The 15,882-nt window shown below is 43.8% G+C and overlaps 1 protein-coding gene across 4 annotated transcripts in view; it reads right to left on the minus strand.

The window, feature by feature from the left end:
- vn (membrane-bound neuregulin protein vein) overlaps positions 1–15,882 on the minus strand; it is a 198,100-nt gene that overhangs the window by 79,595 nt on the left and 102,623 nt on the right. For all 4 annotated transcript variants that reach the window (XM_026815404.1, XM_026815403.1, XM_026815402.1 and 1 more), the window contains exon 2: positions 5,037–5,199. In XM_026815404.1, the coding sequence (XP_026671205.1) occupies positions 5,037–5,199 (163 nt within the window). The remainder of the gene's footprint in view (positions 1–5,036; positions 5,200–15,882) is intronic.

The raw sequence follows: 15,882 nt of genomic DNA on the forward strand, positions 1-15,882 counted from the left end.
ATAATCACGGCTCGAGTTAAGTACCCGAGCTGGAGTTCCGAGAAATCAGCACGAATGATAAATAATGGAATTGAATCGTCCGCTGTAAATGGATTTATAGGAGTTACGCGCAGATATGGAATCATACGCTATACAAGGTGTCCCGCGGCCATTTTAACCAGAAAATTGTTTCATAAAGACGTACAGGGTGAGTTAACAAAAATACAGATATTGTTTATCGAATCTGTTATTACCAGAAGAGAATTAATATCAATTCGTTCAAACATAAAATTGCATTGACTCGTTATGCTACATCAAGTACAAAATTTACATAAAACACAATCAAGAAGAAATAATCATATTATGTGGCTAATTGATTTACCCTTGTACACTCGTGTTTCCTAACTGAAGTTAAATGGGACATATGAATCTCTTTGTTATCTCAGTTTTTTGGTGCTAAAACTGTGGCTGGCGGATTGTGGGACACCCTGTGCACGCGAGAATGAGCGAAACGACTCGATAACGCGAGACGAGTCGTAAAAATAGACGGGACGGACCCGCGAACTTTTCTCGCAGTCTAATCCCGTTTATGGACAATTTTTATGGTCGACTTTATCGCAATCATTGGCTATAACCCCGTTATCGAGCATTAATGATGTCGTGAACATTTCGTCGTCAACTCGTAACGAAACAGCTCGTACCTCTTAAACGGATCAGAGAATCAGCCTTTCCATTAATTTTTCGTGCTGCCAGAAATTGTTGATGTTCTGTGGCAACTGTTCAGGCGTGTTTCAAAGCGACTACAACGCGTCCAAAGGTAGACGTCTGGAAACTAAAATACGTTTTGCAAACCTGTAATCACGTAATAGCCTATACCGACGCGACAGCGCGCCGCGTCGGGTAACGCTTACTGACGTGTCCACCGGATCGATGGAAATTCGATAGCAATACGCTTGCCCGTAGAAAATGAAAGGCCCACGATGTTTGAATCGATTTCTAAAAGTCTCGGAATTTCTCGATTCGCTTCACTCGGTGAAACAAATAATACATTCTTTTTCATCATGTGGAATGATTTCATCTTCCTTATATGCAATTTGGCTGTACTTTAATCTCCAGTTTAGAACGAACTGTCGTAACTGTGGATGAAATAAATCATGCTTGCGTAATTCGAGAAAGTTAAATCACAAATAACGTAACTGTAGGAACTTCAATTTCCAACTCGTTAATAAAACTTCTTCGCGTATTGTTAAACTTATATTGCACTGCATTGTGGATTTTATGTTATTTAGAGCGAAATTGTATGTGCAGGAAAGTCAAATATTGCAATGATAAAAGGATTTTCTATATAAAATGTTTTTCTTTTTTTAATTGATGCCATTTATTTTCGATGAAGGTTCGCAATCGGCTTAGGCGTATTGGTTACGCAGGAAGCACTTGAAAGAAAAATTCCCGGCTAGCGTGTTTCCGCAGTCGCAATTATAACATTTGCCCCGTTAATTTACGGGTGGGGGAGCGTAAAGAACGTCGCGGCGCGGAAGCACTCTCGATAAGGGCTCTTACGCGACGGTGCACTTTTGTCAGCCGACGTTCGCCCCTCTCTTGGTGCTTACGGATGACAAATTAGCGAGATAACTACTGCCGGCCGGATAATAAACGCCCAGGGAACACCGGTTTCAACCGTAACGACGACGCACGAACGTGATAATTTTGGAATAATTGCCACCCGCGAACGCGTCGGCATTGATCAAACTTCAACCGACCGAACAAACTGTTCCCTGTGTTAGGCTCTCTTCCTCCGATCAACAATTCCCTTCCCCTCGATTAATTACTAAACGTTACCCTGAACTCATTCTGCATTGTGCTTCGCGTTTGTTTCATTATTATTTGTTTTCAATTTGTTCATGGGTTGGAAGAAGTATTCAGAACATGATGCACAATTCGTCCTGTGCGATTCATCGAGATAAGTTTCGAGATGCTCAGTATATTAATCGATGTCTAAGTGAATGCTACTCTAAATTAAAGAAAAACTCCAAGGAAACATCTAACGCTCTTTACAAGAAATTGCGCAGTTATTAAGATATGGACTGGAGTAGAGCTTGTTTTCTTTTAATAACGACGAAAGGCAATTTTCTATTTAATCAGTGATTTGAAGAAAACAAATTCTTTGATGACCGTTAGAGTTTTGAAGAAGACAAGAGTGTTAGTAGCTCTGTGAGGTAAGTTACAGGTACCTCACGAGCTCAGGCGTCACCGCTACTACGCAAACTTGTTTATTGCTTAATTCGATTGACGCGTAATTTTGAGCTGCGTCGGGTGCTTTCAAGTTAATTGAATGTTCGTGGAAAATTAATGTCGCGAGGCAACGTCGGAGCTCCTTTCAGCTCGGCCTCGCCTCGCCCGCGTTTTCGTTCTCTCACCCACCGTGCTTTCACCTCGCGTAAATACACAGGGCTTTCTATCGGTACTCCCGGCAAAATTTCTTGCCACGGACCAAAGACGCGACCGGAAACTGTGAAATAACGGAGCGGCGGTTCTATCACACGGCGACATCAAAGTTTCCTCGGTTGGTCAAAACCTTCGGACTCCTATCTGAATGTCCGCGTCGTTCACTAAAATCTCGATAGTATGTCTCGCGATTGAGAAATTCGCGCGCGATAAGCTTCAGAGACGGCGATTTTACGCCTGCGACCGAGCCGCAGACACGTTTGATTTTACGACTCCCGGACTCGTGATTCGGGCGGAAATAACGGGCTTCCGACGCTTCGTGTCGCAGACAGTAATTGAAAATTACGAGTGCAGGAGCTAGTTTCACGATGTCCTGTCGGTGAAACATCGTCGCGAGATTTCTCCTTTATCACTTTATACCGTTTCTTATGGTCTATCACGAACGTGTCTGCGTGTCCAGTCGAAGAACAGAATGGTCGTGGCAAATTATATTTAACTCTTTTCCTATCAAATGGAATACATGAGAAGCGATGAACTACTATATTATTTATAAATTTCAAAAAATGTATATTTTTTATCTTCAATAAGTTTCGTGTTCAAATACTAATGAATTAAATTATCGGAGTTAAAAGCACCGGTAGAGCGGTTCAACATTCCGTAATTTCTGATTTCAGTAAAGCGCAGCGAATATTCTTCATAGCGTTATGAAACATTTTAATCAAAGAATGTATAAGCTCTTCTATTCACCGATTTTCCAAGCAGATACGATCGGAGGAACGTTCGGAACGAGGTGCCGATTAATTTGCGGAATATAATGATACTCGAAACATCAATAGATGTTACAGAAGCGAATGGAACTCTGTAATAATTTCATCGAGAGATAAATTTTATGAGGCTGTAAATTTTTTATCAGAGAGCACGACTTTGATTGAGAGATCGCTTTCTTCTGTGAGATGCATCAGTTAATTAATTAATAGGATTCCTGTGTGAAAAACCGTCGAACTTTGCTTTTCCTCGCTTCGTTTTTTTAACGCATTCTATCGTATCATTATTATAGATGGAATGAAAAAAAGACTCGATATCTTTTTAGTCTTTAATTACTCAGGAATTTTCATTAAAAACCCGATGAGGGGCATGTCTCGACTTTCGCGAACGCGAAGTAACAATTCTTCATTGACTCGAGCGAAGCTTCGCCTAATTACGCGCTTTCACTAAACGCTTCTCCGAAAAACGTGGCACGATTCTCGGCGTGTAACATCAAAAGCTTTCTTTATTCTCAAAGGCGAACGGTTTGCAAAATATCGCGGCAGTCGGAGTAGGGAGAATCGCGAGGGATAATCGCGGAAAGGTGCACACTGTTACGGGCAACGAGGAAAATGAAAAGCATGGGCTGCTCTGGGAAAGAGGGAAGTCAGTAACCGTGTGCAAGCTTTGCCGTGCGAAAGGGAAAAAAGGAAATGCATGGTTTTCATCAACAATATGCTCGGTGTCGAGCCGGCGCGGGCGTGAAGCCGTTGCACGCATACGGATACATCATCTTTAAAGAGTAGCGAAGCAGAAACGGCAGAGAGTCTTGCCAACGGTTGAGTCATCGCAGTATCGGAGAGAAGAGGGTCGGCTCTCTCTCTCCTCCTTTCGCCGTAATCGTTCCTCCGTGGGTATAACGAATCCGGCCGAAAGGCCGGCTGAAATTATTATTATAGCTCTACAGAGTCGTGGCTACCGATCGCAGGAACCGAGTAAGAGAGATTTGTAAGCTGCCAATCGCTTTCTCTTACCGTCTCACGAGTGGTTTTCGGGTGAAGGAGACGGGGAGAATGAAACGTGAAAAGGTCTTCTTTGAGACGAAGCGAATAAAAATTTTTTGGAGCCGATTCAAGTGAAACGTTCAAGAGGTAGGGCGGGGCTCGCCTTTTATTTTCCGTGGTCGCGGATTCCAGCCACGACAGTGGCAATAAAAGAAATCGAGCGTAATAATGGCGATTATGTCGTTTACGATCGATTGCACGTAGGCACGCGACCAAGCGAGAGAAGAGGGCCAGAAATCGATGTCACACGCGAGTATTATTCTTGGCAACGATATTAGAAACCTTCTTTCTCATTGAATCGAGATGAGGAACGACGAGAAAACGAGGGGGCGAAAGTTCCGGCCGAGCCGTTCCTCTGAAATCGGTGCCAAACACGAAACGGCTTTGTTAATCGCGAATTAGTCGGAGAACAGGCGAATTTGTCGCTCGCTATCCCGGTTGTATAAATAAAACCAGAAACGTTCACCCGCTCGACTCCCGCAGTCGAATTCGAGTTCGATTCGGCCATTAAGAGGTTACTCACTCGGGCCACCGCGCTGGCGTGTTTGCGCGCCGCAAATGAATAGTTTCGCGACGACTCGTTACTCGCGCAGTTTTTTCAGATACACGCGAAACACCCCCGGCGCATTATGCTCGACACATTTTTCAAAACGCCCTCCGTTCGAGTTTCTTCATTTTTTTCCCTTCTTCCAACCCAGTATTTTCTGCTCATAAATAGTAACAACCGGGGACGAAGACGAACGCGCGCGCGTGTTCGTGCGGCCGTTTCGTGGCTCTCATTGAAAGTAGTCAGAGCAAACTCACCGTTTGTGTTGAATCCTGAGGCCTCTGCGCGGGTGCAACGGTATTCCGTCTTTCAGCCAGTGCACCCTTGGGGGCGGCGAACCCCTCGTTCGGCATACTAGCTTCACCCTCTCCCGTAACCTCGCTATCGAGTCCCTGAGTTCGGATAACGTGACCTCCCTCACTGAAATCAGACATGTTGCTTCGTTAAAAACATATCTTAATTATCAATATAATTATACATTAATCATTTTCATTTCTTGAATTAAGAGTAAACAATTCTGTTTCTTCACCTAGAAGAATGATTAAAAAGTACTTGAAAACGAGCCAGTAATTAAAAAATATTGTGGATCAGGTATACGCGAACATTTTTGCATGAACGTATTAGGAATGTTCAATGTTAGACTGAACGTGAAAATTCGAAAAGTGATTAAGCGAAAAGTTGAAAACCGTGGGAATATTCTGGCGCGTAATGAATTTCGCGGCGGGGGTAAAATCCGGGCTGGTGTGAAAGAGAATTTTTAAAGCGGCTACTTTTCGAACTCTTCGTCCCGGACTACGTGTCTCCAAGTCCCGGTGCGAGAAACTTCCGGGCCGAAATCCGACCGGAAGTTTTAATCAACTTTTCGAGAGCCCGTACTCTTCGCCCCCGGCTGGGAAGAGACTCTATGAAGCAATACGTGTTCTAAATCATACAATCCTTGACAAAGAACGTTTCGCATACACGAGTCATGTTTTTAATCAGTCATCAAACATTTACTGCTCAATTTATGCTCGAGTGTTTCAATTTAAATAAATAAGTATAATCACGTTGATGGAACACGTATATTGTTAGTGTCATCACAACAGGTAGGAGTGCCTCTTGAAAGAAATTCTGGGATAATTTCCTTGGATATTTCATGTACACAGTACAAATTCAAAAAGGATATATTCAAAAGTCTTTCCTTTTCTCATAACGAAATGTAGAAGAGTAAATATTTGTATGCTTTAAGCTCGACCACGAAATGTTGGGACCGTCCGGGACAAAAAATGGAAAACGGAAAAAAGGATTATGTCCTGTTCCCTTTTGGTTGCTACATAGCTGACCGTTTGGATGAAAAATATCGGAAGTTCGCTTTGAGGAATCGCTAGGGGTAGCTATTCCCCTTTCGAATACCCGAAACTATTGATTCCCGTCAAAGCCGTTTGTATTTCCACAGACACTATTGAGAATCAACCTTCCGGATTGCCAACGACTTTTTAAGTCGATCAAGCTTTCAACACAATACTCTAAGTACGATTACTCGATAGAGCGAACAATCATTTATATCCTTCGTTTGTTTCGTTTTTATCACTGAATTCAAATGTGTGTAGAACAGATAATCAATACTATATCATATTAAATATTCCATTATTTTAATTGGTAATATATTATAGTTATATTATTACGTTCAATGAGCGTGTATTTATTTTGCAAACGAAGAATATAAGAACGAAGAATATAAGAACGCAATGAGTCGTGGGCAATGATGTTTCGCTCAATGAGGAAATCCTTTGGGGACCCGCTGGTGTATGTATTTTCCGAGGAAAATGTCGAAGTTCTCGACCGAACACGTTCAATGAGAATGTGGCCGTTCCATTATGTCGAGGACCGCGGAGAATAATAATAACGCGACGTCGGGTTCTTTGCCTGCTTCCAACCGCTGTAACGACTACCGCACACGCTCGCCTCTCGTTACCAGGGATTTTATAATAATAATCGTGGCAAGGAGCAAAAGGCGTCTCCGCGAGATCCAACGCGACGATGAATTCGAAGCCTCGCCCTTCGCGTTTGACCCGGGGGTACTCCGGGTTTCCTGTTATCGCGATTCCGTTTTAAATTGGGTCCGGATCAAAAGCGGGGGTGGGCAAAGTGGGTCGGTGGTGAATTCTAATTTTAGAACCCGCGAGCCACTCCTCCTCGCGCCTCGAGCTTGTCCATTGTGGAGCGCGAGTATAAAGGATAAAAATGGATAGCGACTCGCTTCGCTTGCTCCTCTTTGAGACTGACCCTTTGTGATCCACCCTCCGTTCTTATTGCTAATCTTTTCTCGTACCGTCTTCGTTTGCACGATACCAACTGCTGCGTCGCATAATAGTTCGCCAAGTCAGATATTTATCACATGCTAATTTTGTAACTAAGGAATAATTTCCTCGGTTGAGGTCTGTCCACGGGAATTCGAGAAAATAACGGTAGCGGCAAGACGAATGAACGCGGTAATTAATCAACAAACCGGAATCGGTACCGAGGACGGGGCGAAGAATTATCGAAATATACGAGCCACTCCGATTCTAATCTGTTTCACTCTAGCGGGATCCGCGCGAGATTCAGCGTGCAATTTGCAATAGTTAAGAAGTCGCGGACTCTGCAATCTCGCGACGTTTCTCTTTCCCCGTAACACATTTTTTTCCCTAGCGTTGTGTTCCGACTACTATAGCGTGTCGTGCCAGGCGTAATTACACCGTCTCCCCAGGGAGAACCCGAAACGAAACGCGACGCTCGAATTATCCGCGACGTTCCGCGTCGCGGCGAGAACGCCTTCGGGCATTTAATACGTTTCCATCAATGTCGTCGTCGCCGACGACGTTACTCGAAACTTGCGCTGGCTTCCTATTTGCCGTGGCGTATGGCGCCGCGATCCTTCGCGAATAGCGTCGCGTACGAATCCTCCTCTTCCTACTACTCGTTCCGCTCGCTCGTATATCCGGCGCTGGATCTGCGAAGTCTCGAGATTTCACGGACTAATGTCGCACCGAGTGGCATGCGACATCGCCGTTTCTCATAGAAATTCTCTGCCCACTCTGACTTACAGTTTTAAGTAGTACGAGTCAATGAGAAAACCTCGACATGTAACAAATATAAAAATGGGCATTCAAACATTTGACATTTATTAATGATATTAAACATAGTCGTTTGCTATTGAAGAAGACATAAATAGAAGAGGCAAACGAATATACTTAGATTCTTTCTAGACAAATATTAAAGATTGGCTGGTTATGAACACATCTCTAAAACGAACGATTCAATTTTCGTTTCCGTATTTCCACCAAACGAGAAATGGGGAACATAAATGCCTCGTAGAGCACCTGCATTTTTATTGCTCAGTGTACCGCGACCGAAGTTAATAATTTCTTATTGGCCCGTGGCGGCGAGTAAACACGCAGAGGCGTCGTTCATTAATTATGACGTTGGCAATTTCCGGTCCAGCTGCCTACCTTAGCGCACCGGGAAAAACTGACCCTAAAAACCTCCTTTAGTTTTATTTGCGGATTTATCCGATAAACAATAAATTATGCCGATGTAACGCCTTTTAATCATTAAAGAACATTAAAAGTTGCACCACAGACTATGATAATTGTTTAAATATGTATAGTCTCATACATTTTTACGTATGTGGTACAGAGATAAATTCAAAAAGTTATAAATTAATGTTCATTCGCATTCTAGTGAATCTTTCTTGGAAGAAGCTGCGTTTTGATTATATGCTTCGTCACTCCGACTGGGCACCTATATTTGAAAAAGCGGGCACTGTCGTGCGGTTGCTGGGCGGATTAAGTTCGCGGGGAATATTAATTCGAGCCCATGGCTAAAGTGCTTTTACGCGTCCTGGCTGAAAGCGGTTCAGTCGAAAGCCGGCCGGGTCGCTCGACCAATGCCTGAAATTCACTTCGAAAGGCAAGAGGATTTCGCGTCTGATTCCCAGCGCTGTAGCCGCGTTCTCTGTTCGTTATTAACCGGTTACGTATGTGCGCGTTACCGTACGATGAGGGACGCCGCGCCGCGACGCCGGTGCTAAAAGGGATCGAGAAAAACCGAGACGAAAGATGAGGAGAGGAAGAGAGAGAGAGAGATAGGAGGAATGCACACGAGATGCAAAACGAGTAAAATGTCGCAGGGACGAATGGAAAGAGACGAAAGCTCTGGATATTCACGGTATTCCCATGTTACCCGCTGGACGTCGGACTCGGCTCGTCGGTCCGCGTGCGGTCCTCTCGCTGCGAAACGTCATTTAACGATTAGTCCGTGCGAACTGACGGCGAAATTCAAATTTAAATGGCACTCGCGGGAGAGGCCGATCGAGGTTCTCCGGGACCCCGGAATTTATGCTGGAATTGCGGCCCGCAATTGTCGCCGATGGTGACAGCCAGAGCCTGACGGGTCTCGGTGCCATCAGACCAGAAGGGAAGTAGAGAAGTTAGACGAGGGTCGAACGCATTGCACTGAAATATCCTCATAATTTAATGAGAAAGAGGAAAGTCATTTCACGATCGATTCATATTTTCAATTCGTTCAAGAATGAAGAAGTATGCCAAGAATCTCATAGACGAATTCTTTTGCGTCTATCGAATGGAATTCGCGGAAGAATCGACAAAGAAAAGAAGTAACAAAAGGGAGAAGGGGGGAAAAAAGCGACGGCAGGGCCTGTCAGTCAAACGGGCGTGTCACGGGCTCGCTACGAGGGGATGAAACACGCTGAACGACCAAGAACGGCAAAGAGAGCGGCGGCGGTTGATTAATGAACGCGTCGCCGAAAGAGCAAAATAACAAATAGCGCGTTGCCACGTTCGCCCCTCGGGCTGACGCGATGGCGGCTGGTCGTTTTCGAGCCGGCGCGGAGGCCTGGCTCTGGAAACGCGGGGGTTGCGGCAGCCGCCCACGCTGCTTGATTCATAGTTCCCGCGGTGCACCGACGGCTTGTGACGAGGCGCGACCTCGTGTTAAGCATACGACCCGACCCCTCGATCCCCGACCCACCTTCGCCCCTCGATAATTGATTGTCTCGTACCCTATGATCCTCCCCCTCGTCTGCTGAATTCCGTTTTTGCTTCCCTATACGTGTTTACTCGCTACCGTTGACGATTATTACATCCTGCCAAAGAAACTCGCAACATGATTTTCAACGCCGCAACTCTCGACGAGATCCGGCTGAATGTTTTTAATCGTAAAAATATCACGTGTATAAAAATTTTACATTTCAACAAACCGGTTTTGGAAATATAGCCGGATAAAAGCGAGCGATCGATGATCAGCGGATTGAAATAAAATATTTTTCAACATAGATCTGTTACAAAATAAATTTTTTATGTATTAAAATTTAGTTCATGTTACCATAGAAACGTATCAATAACACGAATTTATATAATTGTCGAATATTCCTCATCAATGCTCGTTATTCAATGACTCGCTCGAGCATATGGATTACGTATGATTCCCGTGTTTAATTCGTCGCTGCGTTAAAAACGATTGTCATGGGGATAAAGAAATAACGTTTCCATCGATGTATCGTCGCGGCAGCCTAGTTTGTGCCGCGTCGCATCCTGACAGCGCACGCGACGTCAACCGTGATCATTAAACCCACAGACACGAAATTCTGCTCCTGCCTTTCTTCTTTTCAACCGTGACATCGCGACAGCGAACCGATTTACGCTGGCAATCGTTTGTCCGTGTGCTAGACGATATTCAAATCCACCAGCTCGATCGTTGCCTGTTATTACGGGCACCGTCATCGACGCTTTCAACTCCGGAACAATGTGTACACTGAAAATCAACTCTCCGTTCGCATTCGCAAGCTTCCAGAGAAATACTTCCTTTGAGGTACCGACTGAATATTGATTACATAGTGCCAGATATTCGATTCAAGATTCTGCGGTCATTAATATTATCTGGCTATGTTATGATCGTAAAAATTTCTCAAAACCTGGAAGCATCGACCAGGAACGAGACTGCCATAATTCCGGCGTTGGAACAAAGGCAAGCATCGCGTGTTCCAATTTCCGCTCGCGTTGGGATCGTTCCCAGACAATTTTCCTAATCGACCAGCTTCCGGGTCGGGCCGTGGCCGTCATAATTCTCGATGCGCGCCGGAAGATTCGATATCGCGCGGTTTCACGCTGCGCGCGCCCTTTGCGGAGCGATTTAATGCGGGCTGCACGCATCGTATCCGCATCGAGGCTGACTCTGTGCGACTGCACACCTTTGTCTGCTTTTCGGCTACCTCCGGCTTAGTCTTTCACTGCGTTTCACAACTACACACTCCACTTTTAGTATCGAATTATACATTTCGTGTCGCATAAAAAGCTTATATAAATGCATCATCGAGTTTTGAAATATTTTTATAATCTGACCTGATATTTGGACATAATCAATCGAGTTTCCTTTCCCCAGCTCTTGAAGAATTAATTGACCGCTGCCTGTTATCCATATTCTCGTTTCTCCTTCTCTAACTATTGCTCGTTCTTCCATCGATTCCTGCATTTCATGTAGCGTTCAGCAATTTCTCCATAACTGGACGATATTCCCAAGGTTTCTATTGCATTGCATTCGATAGACAATCGTAACCGAACTCGATCGAAACCATAGAACTCTCGTTACTGAACGTGATTCGCGAGAAAATCGTTAACGGGGGAACGAAATGACGCCTGTTTGGAAAAGTTCCGATTCGTTTCACGATAATTCCACGAACTTCCCCCCTGGTCGTAAAATTCGACCAACTTTTCGGCAACGAAACTCCTCTAGCCCGTTTCGTTACTCTCGCGCCAGTGTTTAAAATCGTAAAAATAAGGAAAGGTGCGAAGTGCATGAAATTCCTCTCATGGTTTATTATTAAAATGATTATACTATTAGAGGATTGAACACTTGTAATGATTAAAAGTTGACGATCGATCGGCGGTAGGGAAATGGTTGAGTTTTAAGCCTTAAGGATGAGAAATTGCGAGCTTGTTTTCATTTTTTTTGCCCAAAGGGAAAACGCAATTTCTTGCCAGTGTCTTTCGTCTTAATTGCTGCGATAAAACACGCGAGCTAACGAGATAGGTACAATTTTATTTTTATTATCACAATCAATCGATTAGCCACTTTACTCTAAAGACTACTATCAAAGAAAAGTATCGTGTAAATTACTTTGAAACACTGGGTGGTATAATGATAGGGGATACTAATCTAATTTACGTTGGTATACTATATAGTAATTATGAGAAGTTTTCGTGACAAGAATCAATGGCCCCTCAGTTTCTTTTTTGGGACGCCATTCGCCAGTGCCGATGGTGATCGTTCATTTGTTTCATGACCGACATAGTTTATAATAATTGAGAGGAAATGTGGTTATCCCTTGAACGATTTACGAGCAACCCGTAGAAATGCTGTTGGAAAACCGGTATGTGCACAGTTAGATCCGAGATAAACGTCGCGGCCCGGGCGAGTGTTCGGAACGAGATTACTGTTACGCTCAACAGTAGAAGACAGAAATTACGTCAGTTAATTGGTATCGATTTCGCGTTCAAGTTAAATTTTCTTCGTGAGGCGGTGAGTTAAAAAAAGATCATGGCGAATTCAATTCACTGGACACCGACCGGGCTGTCCGTTTCATTTCCTCTGTTGGGAAAATCGGTGAAACCAAGTTCGAATCGATGGCCAGATCCACTCCGAATCGTGGCTCGTTCGGTGTACACTGCCGGCCACAAGTATCAAGATATCTGCCATTTTAATAGAATGTAACTTGTTTATTAATGATCAAACATATTTTATTTTTCTACGTTCAATATTAATTTACACAGGCTCGTTTTATTACTGCAAAGAGAAGTCTTCATCGATTAAGTGTCACACGGCGCGCGGGATGATGTCTATGTATTGCCTTTTTTTCCATTTCATCGTCGCCGTTGTCGATATGTGTACTCGTTCACAACGGCAAATCTACTTACGAAGTTAATCCGACGTTGCTGTGTCGTTGAATCGATATCAGCCGACCACGTAATTTCACGATCATTCGCCGACACAATTTTTGATCCTATAATTTACGAGTCTGTGCGCTCTTGAGTTTATTAAAAAACGAGAGAGAGAATGTTAAAGGCAGCTACAGGGAGACAAGGAGGGAGAGAGAGAGAGAGAGAGAGAGAGAGAGAGAGAGAGAGAGAGAGAGAGAGAGAGAGAGATGAAATTCTGGCGTACAACAGGAAAAGGAGAAAACAGTGAGCAACGACGAAGTGGAAAAATAAAGAAAAAAGAAAGGTTGGCTGGGTGGAGGGTCGCATAACTGTAGCACGACATTCGATAAATTGCCCTCAGGTTCTTTTTAATCCACCACGATATTTTATTTACTAGCAAACTGTATCTCTCTATGGAGCGCGTGCCGCCCTGAAATCGGTTTAAGCTGAGCCCCCCTTTTTTGTCTTTTCGCATTCGCGCGAATCACAGCCAAATTCTCCACTTCTTGTTCGAGCAGCTTATCCAATCGTAATTTCTCGGCGCGATTTAGAATTTTATTGGCAACGAATAATTGTCGACTTTATGAAAAATTCCCTCATTAAAGCATTAAAAAAAATGATTGTAAATCAATGATTATAAAAAATTTATTACTCAACGATGCACAATTTTTGTATGTTATCTTCGTGATTTCGAGGAGTTTATCCGCGGGAATTCTTTTTACAATTGAAGAATCATCGTGGTAGACATCTAACAGCTCCGGGATATCTACAGTCTACGTACTCGCGACTCGTTCACCGGAAGATAGCCCGAAGCTTAGAAAAACGAGGGTCACTGGCCACTCGAAACTGGCTACGTACATACCTAAGCTGTCTGACTTCTGCCAGAAATTTTCGGGACGCCTATTTCGTCGGCTTTTTACGCGTCGGTGCGCGTTCCTTCTCTGTTTGTCGAGTGTTTGCCAGACTAGAAGAAATAAAGGCGGAGAAGGCGTTCGATCTTGTTGGGAAACTCGTGTCGCGTTTTCCACGTCACCGGATTTAGAAACCTTAGAACCGAGAATCTTGCTGGAAAACTACGTACGAACTGTTAAATTGTTACGGAGTTCGTTTTCACGTAGAGTAACAATCTTTGCGAATCTCGTTAGAAAATCTTTAAATAATGAATTGTATTTTTATATTATGGTAAAACAATGTATTAATTCAACGAGGCCCATGAAATACAAAATTCATATAAAACATCTTTCAATGAAATAAAATATTTTACACTGAGTATTTGTATTGATACATCTTGTATGTACAAAGAGTTTCCGAAAGTTCGAAATTTACTTGTTTCCTCGTTCCTCTGTGAACTCACGATCACTGGAACGATAAACCACTGTACGTACACCGTGTCCACGCCGGCTCTTGGCAAAATACACGAACCGGCAAGTTGTTTACACTCGTGAACAAGTGTTTATAGGCCTAACGAGCAGCTTCGACTGCGTTTCTGAGGCCGAAATTGAATCGCCAAGTGAAAACCACGTTTTGGACAATTTTCAGGCATTGAACTATATATCACATTTTTCGCGCGTTATCCGCCGTGTACCGATCCGCTCGCGCCTGTAAATAATCTATGTATCGTTCCGGCGCCATGCGCTTTTAGTGGGAACCGAGCTGAATCGACTTCTTCAAATTTGAGTTCGAGTTTAAAGATTAGAAACAGAGTAAAAAGAGAATTCGAGATAAAGCGGTGTGTTTATTCAATTATCACGCGAAAGGTAGATCACAGGATAGATACTGTGAAGGGATAAACGTGTTTTTCGTGCCATTTTTCAAGGGAGGCGGATGGTTATCAGAGCGGCGGCGTTATCATACGCTTTGTGGGAACCTTCGCATCACGTCGCGATGTTTATCATTCCTGTTGCAAAGCGCTGTTTATTTTTCAGCAAATTACCCTTCGGTAAATTGCCCTCTCTTTTCCTGTTCCTCACCCTCGACGTCTATTAAATCCTCGCCCGTTCATTGACACGAGATAGTCGCGATTCCTTTCCGGTACGAGTTCATTTTTGACGCGTCCTTCTTCCACGAATTACATAAATCCACTTCCCGTTTCGAGTTCTCCAGAGACGCGGCAAGTTCTATCTCCGAGATTGATTTTTCCACGATGCACCAATCCATTCACTTATTAAACTTGAGTACGCGGACTGTTGCCCACCGGGACGTGATACGAACGGAACTGGCCGTGGAGATCGTGGCAATTTTCTATCAATGGAAAAGTTGCAAGGTAACCGCCGAGATCTCGCAATTTTCGCAAGTCGAAACGGGAAATCGAAATCGTCGACGCTCTTGGCGAAACTGGCAGTCGACAAAACATTTCCCATGATGCGAGTCCAAAATCTACGAGTTCTCCATTTGAAATATCGAATTGACACAACGGGCTATTGAACCAATGACGTTATACCGTAACTTATCTGAAAAATAATTGTAAACAAGCTGCAGCTACAATTTCCGTGACTCATTTCTTTTACCAACTCCCATATTTCGCCTTCTGGAAAATCGTGACGAGGGACCATTGTACGATGCGACGACAAAGCTAGTCGACGCCGAAAGAGGTATTCTCCCAATAAATTAGCCGGAACGAATAGGAGTCGCGTGCAAACGAGCCGAGTTCATTACGCGCGGGGAAAGAATTCTCGGCGATGAGCTACCGCAAAGTTGGAATTCGGTTTCTTGCACCGGCGACGTGTCTATCGGGTGAAAGAATAGCTCGTTAAACGATCCGAGGCATTCTTTCGCTGACGTCGGGGTCTTCGGTCTATCGCGATAAGTTTTGTATCTGTCGGATCGAAAAATCGTCGACGATTCCGTGAGTTCACCGACCGGAAGTCGTTCTCCGTTTGTCTTACGTGATCCCTACGGCTCACTTGAAACTGTTTCTGCCCTCCATCAATAACTGCAGTGTTGGATGAATAACTGAGTTTAGAATGGTCATGTTAAGTAGCTTAGGACGGAATTCGTCAGACGCGCGTGAGGTTCGTTGGGTTATGCCGCGTTTTAAGGATGTATAGGCTATACACTTAAACAATAAACCTGCTAAAAATCTGGAATTTTTGACGCTTTTTAGAATATATTTCGATATTTTTCGAAATTTTGACAAAAAAAATTTTTC

The sequence above is a fragment of the Ceratina calcarata genome, unplaced genomic scaffold, assembly GCF_001652005.2.
Source record: "Ceratina calcarata isolate Rehan_Ccalc_2016 unplaced genomic scaffold, ASM165200v1 scaffold449.2, whole genome shotgun sequence".
Taxonomy (NCBI): domain Eukaryota; kingdom Metazoa; phylum Arthropoda; class Insecta; order Hymenoptera; family Apidae; genus Ceratina; species Ceratina calcarata.